Source organism: Lates calcarifer, linkage group LG15 (genome assembly GCF_001640805.2).
Source record: "Lates calcarifer isolate ASB-BC8 linkage group LG15, TLL_Latcal_v3, whole genome shotgun sequence".
Taxonomy (NCBI): Eukaryota; Metazoa; Chordata; class Actinopteri; family Centropomidae; genus Lates; species Lates calcarifer.
The window spans coordinates 17592569-17616494 of record NC_066847.1 but is presented as its reverse complement, the minus strand read 5'-3'; the positions used below and the strand labels follow the sequence as shown (position 1 = coordinate 17616494).

The window sequence follows — 23926 nt, the reverse complement described above, 5'->3', positions numbered from 1 at the left end:
TAAAAGCCACACAGGCCTGAAGGACCCTGGCCTGCTGGCAGCTCCACACCCAGAACCTCCTTGCTTTGAGGCAGCAGTGCTAACCAATGCACCACCATGCTGAACAAAAAACAAAAAAAAAAAAACAGACTTGTATAATTCTTAGACTGTTTCTAGCGCAAATAGATGCATGTAAAATCCAGTTATACAGTCATACAGAAAAAAATACCACACATGCACAAGACAGGTTGAAGTACTTTAGTTTAAAACGTAATAATGGCTGTTTTGTTTTTGGCTCATCTGAAATTTCTACCATTTATCAAGAAAGCTGTGGGAATAGTACTACCCTGAAAATAACTCAGTTTCATGACAGTTTCTCTTTAAAACTTGTTCATTGTGACAGTAAGAGCAATTCAAATTAAGGAGTAATTATGGGTAAAGGCAATATGTGCTGAACATTTAGTTTCAGTCTACTTAAAAAGAACAATAACCAGGCGACTAATTTTGTTTTCTGACTGAAAAATGTAAGTATTTTATTACAAAATGTAAAAATATTGAAATAGGTGATGAGTAAAATAATCTTTTTCTTTATACTCAGGGACAATAAATTTAGTGTGGAGTTGTGGGAGGATTACAAAAGACAGCATCTATGCAGGCTTCTGTGACTTATGATTACTCTTAATACTTTTCTCAGTATTGGTCCACAGAGACAACATTTCTGGCAGACAATAATATCAATATTGTGCAACTCTGCATGACCCTAAAATATGTTCAGAGACAATATTTTATTTACATTCATGTTTTTAACATGTTTTTACAGTACCTGTAAGTAACAACTATGGTGGAGTTAGGCGACCAAAACAACTAGTTAAGTTTGGGGAAAGACCATGGGTTTGGGTATTTATAAAAAAGCAAATCTTGACCCTTGGTTTGTAATGTGATGCAAACTGTGGTCTTGTCTATTAAAGTCATGCAGTACATACTACCATCCATCATTCCAAATTCCATGCTCTTACTTTCACTCTTGCTGCATGAAACACACAGAAGCACTGGTGAAGAAAAATCTTCCAATATGAATGTAGGACTACTGGGCTACTAGAGACATTTACACTCACCAAGCACTTTATTAGGAACACCTGAACACCTCATCTTACTAATCTTATTCATGCAATTATCCAATCAGCCAATCAAATAGACATAATATACATAAAATCATGTAAATACAGGAGTTTCATTTAATGTTACCATCAAACATCAGAATAGGGAAAATGTGATCTCAGTGACTGATGATGCACTGGTCTAAGTATTTCTGAAACTGATAATCTCCTAGGATCTACATGCACAAGAATTTGTCCAGGAAAAAAACAAACAAACAAACATCCAGTGAGCAGTAGTTCTGCAGACATAAATTCTATGTTGATGAGAGAGACCAGAGGAGAATGGCAAGACTGGTTAGAGTTGACAGAAAGGCTATGGTAATTCACATAACCACTCTTTGCAACCATGGAAACCTGCCTTGTTTCAGCAGTGGAGCCTGGTGATGGTGATGTAATGGTGTGAACACTAGTGTTTGTTTGTTTGTTTGTTTGTTTGTTTGTTTGGTGTGCCCTTAATACTAACTGCAAAAAGCAGTGTGAATGCTGAAGGAGCTGCTGAAGGGATATTAAATGCAGAAGCAAAAATTACAGAAAAAAAGTTGAAAAACAGCTGAGACAATGGCTGCAAATAGCTGAAAAACCACTTAAATGCAGAAAAAAAATAATAAAAAAAATAGCTGAAGCAATTGTTAAATGCTCTCAGCATTCACACTAATAAAGAACTGTTTGATTTCCACAGCCTATCTGAGTATTACTGCTGACCATGTGCATCCCTTCATGACCACAATTTACTATCTTCTAATGGCTACTTTCAGCATGATAATGCATCGTGTCACAAAGCAAAAGTTGACTGAAACTGGTTTTATGAGCGTGGCAATGAGTTCAGTGTGTAGTATTAGCATTTTGTTCCTAACAAAATTCTTGGTGAATGTATGTGTATCATCACAGAGGACATACTCAGACTTCTCCCTTCTTCTAGCAGCACCTTGACAACACAGTTTACATGTGAACCCTCACCACTGTCAGGGGGTACTTTCCTCTGTAATCCCATCAGTAATAATGTGAGATCATATAGGATCTGCATGGGCTTCATGGTTTTTTGGAGAAGGGGGCATGCTTGGGAAGCAAGGCAGTAAAAGAGGATGGCAAAGCTATCAGATCATTCCTCAAGGCTTTTCTTGTCTCCTTTCAGCTCTTCTCTCCACAGCAAAGCCTCCCCACCAAAACCCCCTTGTCCAACCCCACTGCCCAGAGCATCACTAGAAGGGACCACAAACACTCCAACCATGCCAGCCATACACTCTTCAGGGCTCCTCTGATGCCCTGTGTGAGGGCTTGAGATGGGCTTTGTAATTGCAAATCAACTTTTTAATTCAGGCTTCATGAGGCTGGAGGGCTTCTGAAGGGTTTTTTATTAATAGAGTAAATTATTCATGGAGGTGCAAGTGCACACAGCACACAGAACAGAGGTCAGGAGCTGCTGAGAGGCAAGCTCCAGTGAGGATGCTGAAGTGTGAAGTGTTTGCAGTTGCATGTGAGAATATAATTTCTATCACCGTTGATAACAGGTTCTCTTCCCACTGATAATCTCATGTATTTTAAATTGACTGCTAAACATTGGAGAGATGCCATTCCTAGGAAAAGATATAAACCACAGATGCATATACACAAACGTGAGCTAAATGCCATGACAGGTATTGTGTGAATGTAATGGATATCTCTCTGATGAGTTTCCATGCTAAAATGCAGCAGAAAATTGTTAAATACAAAAATAACATAAAATGGAGTTCACACACATGAAATTCTGAAACCATGTGTCAGTGTATATATGTTCACATGGACAACTATGACACATTTTCTGTCCTTGCTTGGATCCCTCAAATGAGACCAGTGGAATGGAAACGGAGATGTTTAGAGTGACACTAGCACTTTGTGAAAAACCACAGCCCTCTGATTAATTTCAATGAGACCTCAGCAATGGTACAGCAGTGTTACCAATGCAAAGGGCCTCTGCAAAAATAATGCAGGTTTGTCCACAACGTTTGCAGCAATGCAATGTACCATCACCTGGCAAAACACTTAGCTCTCCGAATACATCCAGTGCACATTCCTTGGAGATTATTTACAGTATAATTATGCATTTTATAGAAACATTCTATAAAGTTAATATTGCCCATCATTAATACTGCATGTTTTTGGTCTGTAGTCTACAATTACAACAGCCTGTCGCATTATATTGTCTTTCAGGATAATAACACCCCGTGCCCCCCCAAAGGATTATTGAAATCGATAATATGCAACACTAATGGTGCTAAATTCTGCTGCTTGACTGTGAGAAAAAAAAATACAAATTAAAATAACTGAAATTGAAAATGAAAAATGCGGAGCATAAAAAACACCACATATCTCTACCATCCACTACATGCTTTTTTATTGTGGGGGTGGGGGGTGGGGGGGACTGACGGTCTTTAGACAACCCCCGCCCTACGGAGTCAGCCTCTCTCTGTCGTTGTGCCATTATTGATTGGTTCCTCCACCTGTGGGGTGGAGCTTAGGTAGAAGTAACACCAGTAATACCAGTAATCTGATGCAGCAGTGAAAGCTGTGGATGCACAGTGCTCACACACACTGTACAGCTCTGCTTTTTGCACCACAATCTGGTGCTGCTCTGTTGGGACTACTAATTGATTTGAGACTCACATTTCTGTGCAAATTTTATTTAACTTTGTTTTATTTACTTTATAAAACTTCAGGAAGCTATTTATTTATTTATTTAAAAATTCTGTCAACTTTATAAGAGATGCTGCTGACGCTGGGAACTTCCTGCACTTTTTGTTTTTGTTTGAATTTAAAACAAAGATAAGTGAAAGATAAAATAACGTTTCAATTATGTTGAAATTTTGGAAAACTTTATTTACTGTAGAAAACTTTAGGGAGCTATTTATTTGTTTAAGTTTTCATTTAACTTTATAAGACATGCTGCTGAGCCTGGGAGCTCCCTGCACTTTTTGTTAGAATTTTTAAAACAAAGAGGTCTATTGTCTAAAATAAAATAAAAAAACCTTTAACATGTTGCAAATCTGAAAAGCTGTTATATAAATATATATAATAAATATATGCTTAAAGGCATTTAAACAAAGTTAAGTGTTGGAGTTTGTATTATTCAAAATTTTGACGCCAATATTTTCACTTTTACTGCAAATGAATATCGGCTCCAAATATCGTTTATCAGCCTCCTTGACTACTAATAATTGGTATCTGTATCAGCCCTGAAAAAACCATATCTGTCAGGGTGTCAGTTCTGAGCCAGGGCTTTTCTTTTGTAGTTCTGTTGTGCTTGTTTTATTTCCTGTTTTATTTTGTAATCACTGACCTCCCTCTTGTTTCAGGTGTCTTGTCTTCCCCTTCCTTCTGTGCTCCCTCCTCCTGGTGATTACCTACCCTGCCCTAATGTGGTTCACCTGTGTCTCATTGTCTGCCCTGCCCCTGTGTATTTAGTGTCTGTGTCTCCCTGCACTCCCTGCCAGTTCGTCTTGTGCCTCTACCAGACCTACCAGCCTTTGTGAAGAAACCTGTTCTCTAGCAGCCATAGATTTTGACCCTCGCCTGTGTTTTTTGACTTTGCCTCAGCTCTAGTCCTTTTGTACCGTTGCTTTCTCTCTTTGCCCTCCTGTGTACCGACCTCGCTTTATTAAAGGACCTTGATTTTGGTAACTCTGTCTCTGCCACCTGTTTGCGCCTGTGTCCACATTGCTACGCCCTGACAATATCGGTCTATCTCTAGTCCAGACCATAGACTGTATGTATAAATATACAGGTGAACGACTTGGTTCCCAGCAAAAATAACTGGAAAAGATCTGTTTGTAGTCACATTAACATCATACCAGCAGCATTACATAAAACTGACACCTTTTAGGTGTCAAGTGCGCCATGTCTCCCTTTCTTTTTGTCTGTGTGTTTGTGTGTGTGTCTAGCCTATATGTAGAAAGCGCTTTACTCAGCCCACCAGCGCTCCTTGCCACTCCCCTCCAGTCCCACCTCTCCACAATAAAACAGTGACACAGAGTTGAAAATGAAAACCAGAGACATTGAAAAAATACTGACATCATAAAAAAAAAAAAAAAAACGGTCACTGAAAACAGACAGACAAGATGAAAAATTCTGCAGCTCATCATTGAAAAACACATCATAATACAAAATATATTATTATAATTTAAGATAACTATATTGTGTGATTGTAATTTTTTAGTATCTGTGTTTTATTTTTCAGGAAAATTTTTTTCAATGCCAACATTTGTTTCAGTGCCAATACCATTTTTTACAATGCAAATATTTCAATGCCTTTCCTTTTTCCGTTTGGGTTTTGTTTTCAATGCCACTCTTTCTTTTCAGTTTACACATTTTTATGTCGCTGCTCTAGCTCCATACTACTTTTATTGGATAACAGCAGTGCCTGTCTCCAAATTATGTGGGTTGTTTTCAGCCAGAAGTCAGAAACTTTCCATTTCCACACACTGAGATTTTAATATTAGCCACTAGGTAAATATGATGTATTAGTGATACAGTCAATTTTCAGTACGCAGATGTCAAGCTGACATAGTTATGAACAATCTGATAGATACAGAGTTAAATGAATGGTTCAACATTTCTTTAAATATGTTTTCACTCCTGGAGTAACAAGATACTTTTGAACTTGGCTGTTTCCCCCTGCTTCCTGTCCTCATGCGGTGCTAGGCTTACCATGCCCTGACTTAACACAGACATATTTATTATTATTATTGTTCATTTCTTTTTCACCACAAAGAATATTTGGTATTTGTATTTCATTCTATTTAAATAACTACAGTAAGTTAAGTGAATTGTGGACCTCCAATATGGCTTGCAGAGAGTTTCTTCAGAGCCCTCTATTAATGGACTGCATTTACACCTACATGTTAATGAGCTATTGCTGCAGATTGGTTGTGTGTGTGTTGATCTTTTATGAATCACTGATCATTGATTTTGTGTTTTATTTCATCATCACATTGTCATACCAGGTGGATTCATAAGTGTGCATGTGCACACACACACACACACACACACACAAACATATTAAAGGCACACAACCTTCTCAAGCCCCTCCTCCTTCAGACTGATGACATCGAGGTCAAAATCTGTCCTCAAGCCATTGGTCCGGTTGAAAGTGATTCTCCCAGTCAGGCCATCCCAGTGGGCCTAAAGACAGGGAGGCAAAGATACACAGAGATTATCAGAAGAGACATTCAACCATCAATATTAAGCCCATATCTACTTTTTAAATATGTTTTTGGTGTCAGTGTTCGAGGCAAAGCAGTCAAAGAGTGAACACACACTCAATTTTTCCCTCTTTCACACACTGTTTCTGTTTGTAGATTCTTCCCTGACATCAAGGTGCCTACACAGACTCTGAGGCTGCATTTACAACAGTGGGAAGGCAATTACCCAATCTTTACAGATATTTAGGGGTGTGATGGGATACAATGTAGCATGAAAGTGGCTCAGAGCAGGAGATGCTTTTTCTCACACAGCAAATCATCACAGTGCTGCTCCGACTGGAAGCTGGGAACTTCAGGGCCTATCTTTAGTTAGATGAGTGGGAGTCACAGATCTGGAAGTTACTTATAACAGTCAGCTGTGCTAGAAAGCATTTGGCACAGTACTTTGACTCAGTGTCTGAATAGCTCTCTATTGATACCATTGCTGTTCACAGATACAACGATATGTTACTCCAATAGGGATTATTATGAATTACTATTGCCAAAGATTGGGGGAGGAATATCTGCGAGTCTTTTAGGTAAGATAACAATGTGAACTCTGACCATTTTGCCAGGAAATCTTGTATGGATATTCATGTCTCCTGTAGATTTTAGTGTTGCACCATAATGTCACCAACAGAATTGCTGTGACTGATCATTGTCCTAACCAAATAAATCAGATGTTTTTAGTGATGCCTTGATATTTTGATTGATGCCTTTTGCATGACCGCTAGTTTCCACTTTGCAAGCCTGCTTTTTAAAACACATGTAATAAATGGCATCTCAACAACTGTTGGACGGATTTATGTGCAATTTGATGTGCATACTCATGCTCTTCAAAGGATAATTTTTAATGTTTTTCATCACCTGTCTGATCTGTGCAGCCTGTATCATCAAGCCAAATTTACATTTGAACAAAACGGATATCAGAAGTCAAACAGACAAACTGCCATGACAAATGCCATCAGAGACTGACAAACTTTGTGAATTGAAATACCCCAAGGCCCATCTCTTTCAGTACATCCCAAAAATATCTCTCTCTCTCTCAAATACAAATGTGCTTTAATGGCATGAAGGTCTCAGAGAGCAATGTTGCCAAGTCATCAAAACACAATTTAGCCACATACACAATAACAGGAAAAAAAAACAATAAACAACACCAATGTCGGGGCGCCCCCATTGCCGAATGGTTGGGGCGTGTACGACATGGGCTCATGTGCCCTAAGCAGTTGGTCCCCGGATCGACTCCTGGTTTGGCCGGACCTTTACTGCATGTCATTCCCCTGCTCTCTCTCCCTGTTTCCTGTCTTATCTCCACTGTCCTGTCCAAATAAAGGTGAAAAAGAAAAGAAAAAAAAAACACCAATGTCGATTGATATACATATATATGTATGTATGTTTGATTTTAGGATGTCATCTAGCTCACTGAAATTGGAATTACAGAGTTTAATTTGATAGTAAAATAGTAGTAAGTAAAACAGTATCTAAAATTACCCAATTGTGGTTGTATGCCTCTACCAACCAGTTGAGTTGTAGTTAATCAGTGTATGAATTCTTGAGTTATGGCCAAATATGTGTTCTGTGAGGTCGTAGTGACCTTGACCTTTGAATTTGAGTTCATCCATGAATCCAAGTGAATGTTTGTGTCAGATGTAATCAAATTGTTTATATATCATGTTCATGAGAATGTGAGGTCACTATGACATTGACTTTTGACCTTTTAAAATCTAGTCAGTTCATGTTTGAGTCCATGTGAATGTATCAAATTTGAAATAATGAGTTATCAGGTTCACAGGAATGGGATGGATGGATGGATGGATGGATGGAAAACACAAAACACATAATGCCTCCAGCCATGGCTGTTAGCAGTGTGGAGGTATAAAAACAACGCAGATCACATGTCACTCTGTTTCTCTGAGTTTTATTTCAGCAGCATCATTGCTATAAACCCCCTGCCTTTGTCTTAAAGCTATGGTAACAAAAAATGTGTCATTTGGAATACCACTTAATACCACTTTATTGGCCACAGGCCTATATGGAAGTCTCCTGCCTGCCTGTTAAATAAAGTACTGCTGTAATAAAGTTAAACAAACTGCTGTTACAGTAAAGTTAAATATAATATAATAATATTCAATTTCTTATGAGGAAAAAGAACTGTCACAGATCTCGGGAAGGCAACAAAAAAATTCTGATGCATTGAAGGTTCCCAAGAGCACAGTGGCTTCCTCAATTCTGAAATGGAAGAAGTATATAACAAACAGGAATCTTCATAGGGCTGTCTGCCCTGAGTAATCAGGGAGAAGGTCCTTGGTGAGAGATGTGACCAAGAATCTGGTGGTCACTAATGCTGAGCTCCTGAGATCCTGTGTATATCTTGTGTAGTGTGTCATCATTCTGGATTGTGTTGCCAGTGACTTTTCTCCAATCTTGCTATTGAGCTAATCAGTGTCATTGCCAGACTTATAAATTCTGGCATCCTGCTATGTGTCTCAATAGGCTTAGAGATATTCAAGCCAGAGGCCAAAGAAAGCCTAAACACAGTAGATGGAGAGGAGATGGAAAGAAGAAAGGGAACAAGGGGAGGGTCAGGGAAGAAAACTTGCATGGTGAAAACTGTGTGTTATAAATACATCCAAATCTTTGTGAGACCCTCTTTTTATCAATCTTCTACCCATATGGTTTAATTTTTAGCAGCCTTTTCATGATCTCTGTAAACTAAAGGGGAACAGAAGTTTAGAGAGCCCTAAATATAGGTTGCCTAATCCCCAGCATTTCCACAGATAGAAAGCTCTGGATTAACTGTCCCAGCTTCACAAATTCAGCAAACTGTGGGGCAATTACCAAAAAATTTGATAATGTGTTTATATTTCTGCATGGATGATTAATGTGGAAATTCAGAGAGCAGGCTCAATGTGGCTGATTCCTCAGGGGAGTATGCATGTACACAAACTGGAGAAATGACTTCCATATAAATAAATATACAGATAAATAATTTCTATTTTATTTTCTATCTATTTACATTCCATCATCATCTGCTTTCCTGAGAGCATATGTTTTCTGTGTGAAGGTGCTGTGTATGTTGAAGAGGAAGACAGAATGGGGAGCAGGTAGAGAAGCATCTACCTCTTTGATGAGGGCCATGAAGCGGTTCCCGAAGCGCCAGGGCTTGTGTCGGTTGCACTGCAATGAGCTGACAGTGATCTGCTGAGACTGCTGCACAGCCACGGCCACCACGTGTACAGCATCGTACATCAGTGCAGCGTCCGTCTGCAAGCCAAGACAGAAAGAGTAGAAATAGACCATTATTAACATGTGATGCGCCACTCGCCATTGCCTGGCAAGATGGATCTGCTCAGAATCAGGGAAACAAAACGTTATTTGACAGTGACAGTAGAGCAAGACACAGAGTAAAGGTCTAGCCAGATCAGAAGTTGAACCAGGGACTCACTGCTCAGAGAACTAAGGCCCATGTGGTACGCACCCTAACCATTCAGCTATGGGACATCCTGGAGGTTCAACTTCTCATGCTATGGACACAATGGCCATACATATTCAATTATTTCATTGTTGACATATTATGCACTAAGAGACTTTATTGAAAATAGCTTGCATCAGGAATTTTGATTTTGTACTCTGCAGGGAAATCGTATTGGGAGAGTATGTACAAATGTGACATAAAAATAAGAAAGGATCAAATTAAAGGAAAAAACATTCAAATGGTCACAGGTTTATATAAATATGATACTGACATGTTCAACCCATATTAATAAGAACTCTATGAGGCATAAGTGTGGGAAAGGAGTACTGAGGGTAAGGTACACAGTGTGTAAATGTAAAGACTGTGAGAAAGGAGCCATATGAAAACACCATATATAATCCATTTGGGTGTTATATAGAAATGCATTATCCAAAACGTAAAAAAATGTTTGACTAGCACATGTTTTTTATTATTTTTTGTTGTCATAGAATTGAAAGTAAAGACTTTTTCACAAAGTCAAGTTGAAACAACTTTGAATTGACACATAACTTGTGCAACCTAATTCAATTGCAATTCATATATTATATATCTGATGTCATGAATGTAAAGCACACACACGTGCGCGGGCGCACAAACACACACACTGACAATTCAAGAGGAGAAAACAGCTAGTAAAGTTAACATAAGTAACACTGTAAATTACCCAGTTTTAGAGTCAATAAACCAACACTTGAATCTTGTCTCTGAGCTCTACAGACAGTTCCCTCTTTATCATTTCTCATGGCTTGTTTTTTTCTGATAAGCACCGTCAGCTGTGAGACCTTATATAGTCATGTGTGTCTTTCCAAATTGAATTTACCACAGTTGGACTCAATCAAGATGTAGAAACATCTCAAAAATGATCCAGAGAAATGGGTGGAACCTGAAATTTTAAGTGTCACAGTAAAGGGTCTGAATACTTCCGTTGATGTGATTAACTACAAAGTTTTTCCTTTGTAGTTAACTTGAAAACATTAATGAAAAAACAAACAAACAAACAAAAATAACCCTTTTCTTTAAAAACTTTAGCATAAAACTGCAACTTAACAAAATATGAAATAATTCTGAAGGAGTCTGAATACTTGCACTGTATGGGTATATTAGGGGGATCAAGTAATTTATATAATTTTGGTGCATTTTTCCTTTTATTACATGAGTGTTCATTCCACACGCCAACATTCTTCCAGGCGAAAATATGAATTTTTGAATTTTCCTTTTGAAAATATTTTTGACAGTGTTGTCCTAATCAAGAATATTCAGTAAACCTTATGACATTAGACAAAATAGTGCAGTAATATACAATACTGAGTGAAGGCAAAAAACATTTTTTCTCTATGTCAATTAAAATATGTTGTCAATTTTGTTCTTATTTCATACAATGACAAAAGACTGTTCAAACAAATGAAATAAACAACAAGCAAAGGACTCTCAAGCTTGATATGCACAGACCCCTTTTCCCAGTCTGACTGTGTGCTACAGGTATTTACTATCTCTATCTGTCTGTATATAGTTTAAATTCTTTGAAATAATAAAGTCTTAACAGTAAGCAGTCAGTCCAAACAGAGGAGTGTCGCCAAAGCTAGAAGTGTCAGTCATCCACGCTTCATGAAAGAAGCCCATAATTATGCAGTTCCTTTAAAAAAAAAAAAAAAATCTAATTAGTGTTTGTCTCGCTTGATTGAAAAGCAATCAAAACAGCTCTTCACAGTTGTGGCATGGAAATCATGTCCTAAGGTGCTTGTGAAAGCATTGTCCTGCAAGAAAAAATTCCCTCCTGCAAGAAAAAATTCCCAAACCTGTTGTTTTTCCCCATTTGAGCCCTGATTGAGAATCAGAAGACTGCAGCTTAAGATGTCTGTTTGGCAACAGTCACATGGTGAAGACACTCCACTGGCTATGATACATGCAACATTGTATGTCAGCATGTGTGTAGCTGTATCTATATGCATGGGAGATGTCCAGAGATGTTTCAAAATCAATCAGTCAATAAGTTTACCTCCTTGAAATTCAGACTGACTTCAATGTGTGCCTGCAGGCGTGTGAGGTATTAATAATCAGTGTTAGGAGAAAGTGTTGAAGCAAACAGAGCGTGAATTTATTGCTGTGTGGGTGTCACCTGGAGGCTGTTAAGTGTGCATGTTGAGGGTTATACCAATATGCAGCACTGTTTTGCAGGTGTCAACCACTACCATGCAGTGACAGGATCAATAAGATGGATATGATCCACTTTGACTGACTTCATTGTTAATACAACATTGGTTAGTTCTACCATAACAGTGATAGTGGTACTGCTACACCTCGCTCTGCCCCAGTGATTATTGCCAATGTTTTGTACGCTTCCTGTTTTACTTTGAAATCACCTGTCTTCGTATGTCTATGGTTGCTTTACTTTCTTTCCTTATGTGTTTCCTGCCTTTGTGATTGCCTGCCCTGCCCCAATTTCTTTCACCTATTCACCAGTTATCCATGTCTTCCGTGTGTATTTAATCTCTGTGTTGTCCTCACTCTTTATCAGTTTGTCTGCTTTGTTGTTGCCTATGTTTCAGTGTGTTTTTTTTTGTGCCAACTACCTGCATCTCGATAACCTGTTCTCTGTTACTGCCTGTAAGCCCTCTTCTCCATTAACAACCCTAGAACACTAACGTTGGGTGATTTTCACCCGTGTGATTGTGTTCACATGATTTTCATTGTGTTGCCACTGTCTGAGTTGCATTGGTCCTTGGGTAGCTTCAGGGTGCTCACTGATGTTATTGAAGGTAGTCATGTTTCCCTGCTCCCATCCTTGTTTTTTTCTACAGGCATGCGTTCGGGTGAATTTCACCCGGCATTAGTGATTGAGAGTAGAATATTTTTGTGTGGATTTTACCCAACATTAGTGTTTGTGTATTAAATCAAGGGTAACATCTTACAGGCCTGTCATATTTATTGCCCCATATCATGCACAGCTATCATCCTGTCACAGGCTTGGTGACTCTGGCATGCCAACAAAGGAGTAAAACATGGCTAAAGTTAATTTATGTTGGCAATAATTAGCTATGCAGACAGATTTCTTCTTTGATACTAGAGCTAAGTGATCTAGCTAGCTAGCTAGCTATATATATATATATATATATATATATACCCGACATTAGTGATTGTGTTATAAAAGTGAACGGTAGTGTTCTAGGGTTTAGAGTATCCTCAAATTCTGCCTGTCTTGTGTCTATGTTTGGATCCACCCCTCCTGACTTACCACCATTGTGACGTGGAACTTGTCAAACCATATACTCAACTTTCAAGTATCTTGTGTGCAAATATTGATGTATAGACCACACCGGAGAGTAGCAGTCACCAGGGGCTCATCCTCTGGGAATCAAGAATATTTACACACAAACCACAGAAATCCAGCTGTTGCATATTTTATGTACAGGTGTCCAAATCATCTGGCGAGCAGGACTGGACTTAAGGGCAACATCCCAAGGAAAGGAAAGCTCAAGGAAAAGCTCATCAACTGTTCAAAATAGATAAGGGTTCACACTCAGGAGAGCAAGAATGTGCTTGGTTAGATTTATGGGAGCCTGCTTATTTCATTACATTTTGTGGGTACAGGGGGAGTTTTAATTTTATGATGGAAGTAGAGGAGAGGTTAAAGAGATGTCTTAATTATAAAGAATCCTCTGGGGACCATGATCATCGTCTTTGGTGTGTAGAGATTCCATCAGTGGAATCACTGTGATCTTGTTCATGTTAGAGCACTGTGTGTATAGAATGAGCCCTTTATGAATGTGTGTATGTGAAAGAGAAACAATTTAGCTTTCCTCTTGGAATCCATTTCCCCCAAAACTAGTTACTACATCTACACACTTCCAGATGCACCGAATAGATATACTTGACTGTGCAATTCTGTGACGTTACTTAAGTCCAATATCAATAATCTAACACCCCAATATCAATAATTCAACAAAAAAGGTAAAGTAGGTTGTTAGCCATTACCTTCCACATGACTGCAAGAGGTCCTTGTCAAGGAAACATAAATATAGGCAGTTTTAAGTTTCTGAAATCACGACAAATGTTGCCTTTCTGGTCAGGACAGTCTCTGACATCAGCTCTTACAAACTGACTTTAGTCCAACACTATGTATTGTGTGTTTGGGTGCACAAGAGTTTAGTGTGACTGCCAGCTTCATTTTGCATTAGTCTTTCCCTCAGTGGTCTGGGCAGGAGCTGCAGCTCTGATGTTCACACTGCCATCTATTTTCTCAGTTATAAACCACACAGGCCTGCAGGGACCTCATAATAGCAATATGACACCCTGTCAGTCAATCACAGTACTGATAATGCAGATAGGAGAAGTCAGCTGGATTTGTTGGGTAGCAGAGGTGAACTTGTATTCTCAGCCACATAGCTGGGACTTGGCCTTCATAGCCTCATTTCATGATGATGTGTATTTTGGGGTTTAACAAAAGGCTAAGTCGACAAAAGATATTCCTGTTGAAGCATTTCAGTCAATACAGTGTCAAAGTCAGGAAAGTACTTCATGAATTAAATACATTCTTAATTAAAATGAGCAGCCAAATGTGTAGTGTGCAGGAGTGAATGAAGATGAGCAGAGGCTTGCTGGAGGAGTTCTGGCAGCAGAGGTTTGTGTGCCTCTCTCCTTCTCCCCGGTGAAAGCCTCACAAGTACCCGTCAGGCAGACTCGCAAATGATTTAGCAACACCTTCACTTCACTCTATAAACATCTCATTAAAATCAATTATGTCACTCCTGAATGAAATTAAAGCTAAATGCTTTAAAAGCTGCTTTTCCCTTGTGTCAGCCAATATGAACATTACCCCTGACGCTGTCTGTTTTTCCACCTCAATGTTGCCTCCTCTCACTCTCTCTCTCTCTTGCTCAACTCTCTCCCTCACTCACTTTCTTTCTCTCTCTCTTGCTCTCTCTCTCTCTCACACACACACACACACACAGACACAAGCAGACAACCCCCAACTCAACAGCTCATCAACACTGCCATGGAAACAAAGTGGCAAGAAATAGCTTTCAACCATACTTGGGCTGGGGTTATCATTTTATGCTGCTGGTCTGCAGCATGGTCTTTGTAAATGCATTCTGCTGAGAGCAGAACCTGGAACTGAACATCAAGAACTAACTTAACAATTAAGGTTTATAACCAAGTTCTGAAACCCAGTGTAATACCAGTGCTGTGTATTTGATCTGACTGCTGTCAGTGCTTTTGCACCAATATTCTCTAGCTGTAAACTTTTCATTTCCATGCTAGATTCCATAGAATTAAACAAGAATTGTGTAAGTAGCATCATGGTATACTAAAACTCTCTAATGATAGCATGGCCAATGAAATTATTTTATCAAGAATAATTCAGGGGTCAGACTCTGGACAACAGTAGCCCAAAAACAAATTTAAAAGTACGGGTCTGGAACCTGCTTCTATAGAATGACTTCTTTTAATGTTAAGGACCAGAATTAAATCAACCTTACAATACGTCATTACTGTTTTCACAGGCCATGACAGGTTTGTCTGTATCAAGAAAGTGTGTATAAAGAAAGGAGGCATATATTCATTAACTGCTAAATTTACCTAATTGAAAGGTAAAAGATCTTCACTTCACCTACTTGCAGACTTCATATTAACCACCTTTTTACTCAATCTCTTTATATGTCTTTATTCATTATAAATCTTGAGACAATTCTCGTAATGTTAAGCTCTCCTGACATGGTTCCCTCTTAAAGGAAAGACTGTGAGAGGAGTTGTTATAAAGGAACAATTTATTTAACCAATTTGACATTTACGTAGTCCAACATGTCATGCAGAGATTTTTGATCTTTTGAAGTACAGGGGATTTCTTAAGAATGGTTGTTCAATATATGTGAAGGGTCTTATATTAATTACTTGTATTTTGTCTGTCAGGGACAGTATTCTGTTCAAAAAAGCACTAAATGTGTGTACCTGCAATAGTAACTGGATCTGAAGTGACAAATTCATTGATCAGAAATGTATTTGAATTTATGTCATTTTTTAATATATAGAATTTCAGCTAAGGTAAGGTAAATAGAAAGTGTAAAATGGGACTGGACAGAAACCATTGTTACAATTTAGACATTAAGCAGATGATTTCATCCACAGAAATATGTTGGATTTTTTTTAATGCACAAAATATAAGCTAGTTTTAGAATTATTATTATTTTCTTTAGCTCCTTCATTATATTACTAGTGAACCTACAATAACTAGTTCATAATAAAAACAATAAGGATGTAACTCTGCTGGAATAACACTTAAATATAGTGATGAGATGCATAGCTGCTGTTTTGTCAGAGTTGTATCAGCGATGTTGCATGTGACAGATGTTCAAACAAATGCAACAAACAGACAAAGGTCAATTCTAGCCCTTCTTAAAATTCTGCCATGGGAGACAATGATGGATTTATCTTGAAGTTCCTCTCAAGACACAAGGCCAGCAGCAGGCTTTCAGAGTCATGGCTAGTAAGAGCTGAAAAAAAGGGGGTGGGGGTGGGTTTAAGGGGATTGGTGAAGTGGTGTTATTTTGGTGCCTGCAGCTGGAGCTCTGCTGGTCACGCAGAAAGCTGTGGTCACACTCCTCTGGATCTTTTGATTGAAACATAAACACCTTGAGAGATGAGGGCACACTCAGGAACAAGTTGGGGAAAGTGGACATAAGAGATGTGTATGTGTGTGTGTGTGTGTGTGTGTGTGTGTGTGTGTGTGTGTGTGTTTGTGTGTGTTTGTGTGTGTGTGTGTGTGTGTGTGTGTGTGTGTGTGTGTGAGGGGAGAGAGAGGGGGAGGGAGATTTAACACTAGACCGATTGCCCACAGCAGCTCAGTACCCTCCCTCCTTCACTGCTCCATGGCCACTCAGGCCCCTCCTCCCTGCTACTTGAAGGGATTAAAAATTGAGCATGTTTTGTACTCTTTTGGAATCTCTCAGAGGCCTTAGTTGTGACTAGGTCACTCACTGCCATCAGCTATTCTTGCTATTCTTGCCATTCTCAGCACAAGCTGTACTGATATACCATACATTATTCTATCCAGTGGATACCAACATATTCTCTGGTGTCAGGGGGGACAGTTAAAAATGAGTCAGATAACTGCTCATATCACTTCATGCATCCTAATTCAAGGACTAACACACTGAGTCTGAAGATATTAATGGGTAATTTCACAAAAAATAACCCTAATTCATATGATGAGACATGCTTGCAGAATACTGGGCCAGAATCAGCATCAGACTGTTGACTTTATGAACTCAAATAAACTTACCATATTAAATTATGGTTTCTCTCTTTAAGTCAAAGATAATTTCACAGCATTATGTGATTAAAACAGATTTGTAACAAGATTCTAGGTTTTTCTGGTAGAAACTATTAGAAAAAAAAACATTTAAAATGACAACACAAATAACTGTTTCCTGTTATTTTAAATGTGCAATGAAATGTGTGAATTTGGCTTCCTGCAAAACTGTTAAACCCTGGAAAAGAGTGTATCATAAGTGGAGAGCCCATGCTAAGTGATCAGTTCGATATCAAAATAAAGTAATCCAAATAAATTATATTGATTTTAACACCATAGACCTGTGTCCTCAGTACACTTATAAAACTGTACAGGTTCCATAATCAGCAGTGCTAAATGATGTGACTGAACCTAAATGCTGACCTCTTGTCTTCACTGTCAACAAGTCATCACTACAGCTCAGTTTAAAGAGCAATGTAACATCCTGTTCTAGCCCAGACATGCCTGCTGTCACATATTTTAAAAAAGGATTCAAATTCAGAGCACATCCTCCTCCACAGTTACCCCTGACGACCAGTGGCCCTCATTCCCATCACAGCTCTAACATTATGTTGTTCATGCTATATTTTGTTCCTAACAGCTCAGTTTTCACTCAATTTGTCTTCAAGGCACAACTGCAAATGAGAGTTACTAATACTACAGTGACAAATAGGAAACACTACAACTAACACAAAACAAAGACATACATACATACATACAAGGCTATGTGTTGTATATCTGTTGTTACTCTGAGGATCAGGTCAAATCAACAGTACAGCAGCTATTTTGATGCACTGATGGAATGTTTGGAATGCCAGTTCTACATTTGTATACAAGGATAGACAGCATAAGTATTGTAAAGTAAGTACCAAGAGATAAGATATAAGATACCTGATACAAGATTAAACAAATGCTACAAAGCTCTGGTGGTTGAAAGATCTAGTGAATACCCTGAGAAGACATGAACATCCTGACACAATAATGACAGCCACAAGCATGCATGCTCCTCCACACACTATATACAAGACCAAATAACACGGAACCTGCACTCACAGAAGATCAGACATTCTGAATTCTATTCTGGTTGGTATTTTGGAGGTAAAAGGACTGTGGATGTTGTGAAATTTCACAACTGAGGTGTAAAGATTCATTGTTAAGGTTTCACAATAACAGATCTCTCACTTATTCAATAGAAAATATCTACATGAGCAATGAATTCAATGTGCGTGAAGTGGAAAGCTTTTTAAATATGTGCAGGACAGAGTATAATGACACTGTTGGATGTTCCTGTTGGACTGAATGAACTATACTGGCCAATCTGCCACACGACTGACTTTTCTGGTATTTTAGTCAACATTGATTTCTATGAATTTCTATTTATACTGTATAAATAAGACAGATATAAATTGTAAAAATGTGACAACTCGGTGCCTCAACAAATAGGGATTATAAAATCTGCTTATATATATATATATATATATATATATATATATATATATGTATATATATATATATAAAGATAATAATAAACACAACAAATATTAAAATAAACAATTCCATATATATGGTGTGAAAGGTTGGGTGGAGGTTGGTTGAATCTGAGACAATGAAGTTGAGAGTTCTGGGAGTGCCCTGTCAGGTCAAAGTGCACAGTTGTACAGAGTCATTGATGTGGGTGGAAGGGATTTTTTGTATTGGTCACTGTGGTAGCAGAGCTGAGTCAGTCTGTTAGGAAAAGTGCTCCGCTGCCTGTCCAGTAGGTGGTAGAGAGTGTGTTCAGGATTATCCATAATGGACAACAGTTTGTTCAGTGTCCTCCTCTCCACCACACTTCAAAAGTGTCTGGTTTGCAGCCATTTACAGAGCTGGCCTTCCTGATCAATCCATTCAGTCTGTTGGTGTCACTGGCAATGAAGCTGCTCCCCCAGCAGACTACAGTGAAGTATAATGCACTGGCCACAGACTGGTAGAAAATTTCCACAATATCTTGCTGCATACCTTTAAGGATCTCAGCTTCCTCGGGAAATAGAGTCTGCTCATTCCATTCTTATAGACACCCTCAGTGTCAGTCTTGCAGTTCATTCTGTTTTCAGAGTGGACACCCAGGTACTTGTAGTCCTCCACCATGACAACATCCTCCAGAATACACAGGTGCCGGGTAGAGAGAGACAATGCAGTTTTCGTTGACAGCCTAATAAAATCTTTCTGTAATTTTCCAGGTGGGTCTTACATTTGGCAGTCACTTTCCAAGTCCTTCATGACTGCTGGAAATGATCCACTGTCATGCTACACCAATGCATATGTGTACACCAGCTCTGTGTCCTCTTAACCCCGAAATTCACTTGTGAATGCACTGTAAATATTTACTGGCAATTGACTTAAAATTTATTAATGATACATTTAATCTTTTTCTGAACAGAAAACTATATTTTCATTTGTAGTTAGGGAGTGAGAGAAAGGGAGAGGAAGGAAAGTGAGGGATGACCTCCATAATGACTTAGTCTGCTCTCTGTAGTAACCTTTACTGTTTTAATGCAGCTAAACTCACAAAATAGTTGCTCCTTTTGTCTTGTCAGACAAATCAGTATGAAATTTGATGGCAGCTCATAAAATGAGTGATGACAAGATGTCAATAAAAGGCTGTCATATTTAAGCTAAAAATATCTGCTACCACATCTAAATGATCTGCAAATCTGCATTCATGCACTGAAAAGGTGACAGAGCTGTGACTGAGTCAGTACATTTGACATTGTTCTCATAATTCTGACTATTCTGACTATAGGTCTTGCTAACTTTGCACTCACCACCTCTATTGTGGACATATAGGAAACAGAGTCATAAAATGAATATTGGGGGGAGATGTGCAAGCTCTTTAAATAAATCTCAATGCTACCACTTCAAAAACCTTTTTCTGAGTCTGACCAAAAGTAAATACAGATATTAGCTTCTTGGGTTACCATTTGTAGCTAACTGCAAATGTCAACTTGCCAGCTAACCTACCAAGCATACTGACCAGCTAACATCTGAGGCTGTGTTTTGTTACTGATTTAGTGTGTGGCCCTTTCTCCAACCTAATCCCAAAAAGAATCTGCCATTGGAATCCAACCATATCAATAAATGATACCTATTTGTGTAAAAGAGATACAGTGGTTTCTGAGTGACTATTTTTATTTATTTCATTTCTCAGTTCAATTAAAAGGAGGCTAAGGGTTCCTTCCACTAGGTCTGTGCTGTAACTTGTAGCACCTTGCAAACATCCTATTGTTACAAAGTGTAGACTTCAGCTAATGATAGTAAGCAAACATCCCACTTCAAAAGAGAGAGTTTTTTGCAGCATGCTGCCAGTCTTTCCTCTGCCTGTATTTTCTTATTTTCTTCTTCTTTTGTTGTGTTTGTGGTGTTTCTGAGCTGCAACCTTTGGGAAGTGGGTGTGTAGCCCAAAGTCCCCGGCGTGTGGGGGCGGAGCTCTATAAAAACATAGTGACCAGGTTACATTGCGGTATCTATTTCTCTCCCCTCTCTCTGTCTGTGTCATGCATGTATAAAGAGCTGAAGGTCTGTGTCTGTCTGATGTAACAGGGCAGAGCTGTGTCATCACCTTGACACAAACTCACCTTCTGCAAACAAAAATGATGACTCAGAGAGCACCTCTCTCACGTGATGTGAAGTTGTCAGCGGACTGTGAGGAAGCAACCAACCTGGAGCACTACTGACCCCTGGCTTTGGACGGATCTTCCCCTCCTCTCTTGCAAGTAGGACACTGACTGTTTCCCCTTCCCTTTGATAATTGAGCAGTTAGAGTATTCCCCCAGCCCCAGATGTTTCCCTGTGATTTTGGTATATTTATTTGAAATAATAAACTTAACTTTTAAATATTCCTGTGATGTGGTCTTTTGCCTGTCAAATCCAGAATCCATAGTTCAACTGCAAAGCACCACAGTGGGTGTGTAAGCAGAGCACAGAGAACACAGTGGACAGAAAGCTTTGGTTGTATTCACATAAAATTAGTCAATGCGGCACCTTCCAACAGGGTTGTGTGGAAGTGTGGGCATGTTTATTTGTGCTTTATAATGTGACTACTGTGAAACAATCAGAAAATAACATTTCTGTGATTCACTGCTTTGTTCTCTTTAATACCGCTCCCTCTCTTCATTCACTCTGTTGCTTGCTCAACCAGTGGAGCGCTCTCTCTCTCACTCATCCTGCATAGTATACCTTCACAGAAAGATATTTTGAAAAATAGTCATTTTCTTTCTTTTAGATGATTTTTCTTACCAACACCATTAGTCTTGTAACTGCCATTTAAGACACTGAGGTTACGCCCTCTGTATTTTTCCCAGGGGTTTGGGGGTTTCAGCAGTTATACAGTTGGTAAAAACATTTGCATGGTGGATATGCTTTTACTAGCCCAGTATTTTTAGACCAAGTACATTATAGTCAAACTCTTTGTCGGTGTTGTGCAGCAAATAAATTTTGACCATTTATCTGATCTAAGCTGTAGTCAACATCTGTGGCTCCTTGTGTATCACTTTTGTGAGGTGGGGATATTGTGCTGTTATTCCTCCTTACCCTTTTGTATGACCTTATCACCCCACCTTCATGCTGGCAGCAGAGGTAATCACAGAACTGACTCCACATCTGTAGAAAACATAGCTCTGCCATGGGGGAAGAGATGCCAACCATCACTGAGTCTGCTTACACATCAACAGCATAAAGTGATCTCACTATTAAGCAGTTCATAAAAAGACCTGAGCCTTGTTTCCCCAAAACATCTTAAGGCTGTGATCACCTTATCCAGTTGACTTACAGTGGTACTAAGCTCATCTTTAAATAATTAAATTCTATGTTTTGACCCTTGACCCCTATGAAATTACAAAGGTTAGTGATATAGAGTAAAGTTTACTTTGAGTAAAGGTTAATTATGTTAATTTGCACTGGAAGTGAAGACTCAATATACAAAGCTGGCTACAAAGCTGGCAGCCACAACTTTGACGTTTTAAAAACTTTTACTATAATATAGTTATGCATATAGTATAAATTCATAAAAATGAAAAGTGTATGTTGACAGTGATATGGTACAGTATGGATCATTTTGAATATAATAACAAACTATTGGATTCTATTGTTAGTGCAAATTTGACTGGGTGTTCTGCTTAACATTTTCCTCAGTGTTGGCAGCTTCCATTTGCATTTACTGGTGACTTTTACCAAGCTACAGAAGGCTGTGTTATTTGGTCTTGAAGGCTTTGAAATCAGTCAGCCAATCAGAAGAGAGGCTCAGAGACAGACACAAAATGCTCTGTTCTTGCTAGAGCTCCAGAAAGAAGCATAGCTCCAGAGAGAGGAGATGTAAAACAATATTGTACTTAAATCCAGAAAGACGTCTTTGGATTTGACAACTTCAAGTAAAACACCAAAAAGGGGTAAAATAGGGGACCTTTAAAGGTAGCACTGATGACCATATTTCTGTTGGTAAAAATGACTATGCAGCCATGACCCAGATAACTGTTTATATCCATTTTATATATTCATTCTATTTTTCACGTTCATGCCTCAGAATTAACACAGGGAAAAACAGAGTCTGATCCTTCTCTACGACATCAGCAGTAACGCCATTAAAGAGATGACAGTGACAGTGAGAGAGAGCGAGTGAAGAAAGAGTGTGTCACTTATTCCCTCCATTAGTTTCATTAGTGCAGGAGGATGAGGCAGATTAAGACCGCAGCGGGTTGGATGATGATGCGATTTGGCAGGGTTATCTGTTATTTCAGGCCCGGCCATTTTGGCGCCTCTGGTTGGGCTGGGTTATAATGTGATGTGATGCCTGGGCCCTTGGGGGCTGCACTGCCGTTGCTACCAGCCTCTCTGATTAAAATCTGCTCTCACCAGCCAGCCTCTGTCTCGATGCCCTCACGCTCCCCTCTCATTTCCATCCAGCAATGTGTAGCTTTCACTTCCCATCCCACATGATGTTATAGCAAGGTGCCATGCAGTTTGAGACAAAGACAACTCACATGCCCACACCCATGTACAATCCAGTGTTAGAAAAAACTCAAACACTGTGGAGAAGGTGAAGTAAAGTGAGAAAAATAGCCTATTATACTCCAGGAAAAGTTCAACTTTCAAAGTGTATCACATGAAAAAGTACATCACCATTAGCAAGAAGATGTACATTAATATCCATTATCAAAAGGAAAGAATGGCCCCTGTCATAAAGTTAAATTACTGATGCATTATCCCGCGAGAGTTATAATGATTTTCTTCTCATATAATTTCTAACCAGGATGGAGAATAGTTGACAGTTAAACTATCTGATTATTAGCAGACACATTTTTTAAATACAAAAATCTTTTTTGTGAGTAAATTATTAAAAAATGCATATATGGAAGTGAAAAGCTCAGCTAACAAAAAAGCAGACAGCAGGTATATTATGTAGTAATAATTTTAAGTACATGTAATATATTCACATTCAGGAAATATGAAGGACATGATCTCAGTGTCCTAAACGGGAGCTATGGCCCTCAGCACAGGCTGCTACAATGTGTGATGTTCAGTTGCATTTTTTAGTTGTTCATCTTGCAGCTACACTTTAGTTTTGTTTTAAACAGCCATCTACAGCAACAATGTAACTGCTCACTATTTACATTCATAACCACAATCTCCAGCATCTTTCCAGCATCTTTTTTAGACTGCAAGACTATGTTCTTCTGACCTACCTGCATAACTACAGTGATGTCAGTCTAATGGCTGCCATGATGCATTTTAGCTCACCGCA

General features: G+C 38.7%; 1 protein-coding gene across 4 annotated transcripts in view; it reads right to left on the bottom strand.

The window, feature by feature from the left end:
• grik2 (glutamate receptor, ionotropic, kainate 2) overlaps positions 1-23926 on the bottom strand; it is a 246601-nt gene that overhangs the window by 83282 nt on the left and 139393 nt on the right. For all 4 annotated transcript variants that reach the window (XM_051076104.1, XM_051076105.1, XM_018665721.1 and 1 more), the window contains 2 exons: positions 9473-9616; positions 6183-6290 (listed from right to left, as the gene is read on the bottom strand). In XM_051076104.1, coding sequence (XP_050932061.1) covers positions 6183-6290; positions 9473-9616 — 252 coding nt within the window. The remainder of the gene's footprint in view (positions 1-6182; positions 6291-9472; positions 9617-23926) is intronic.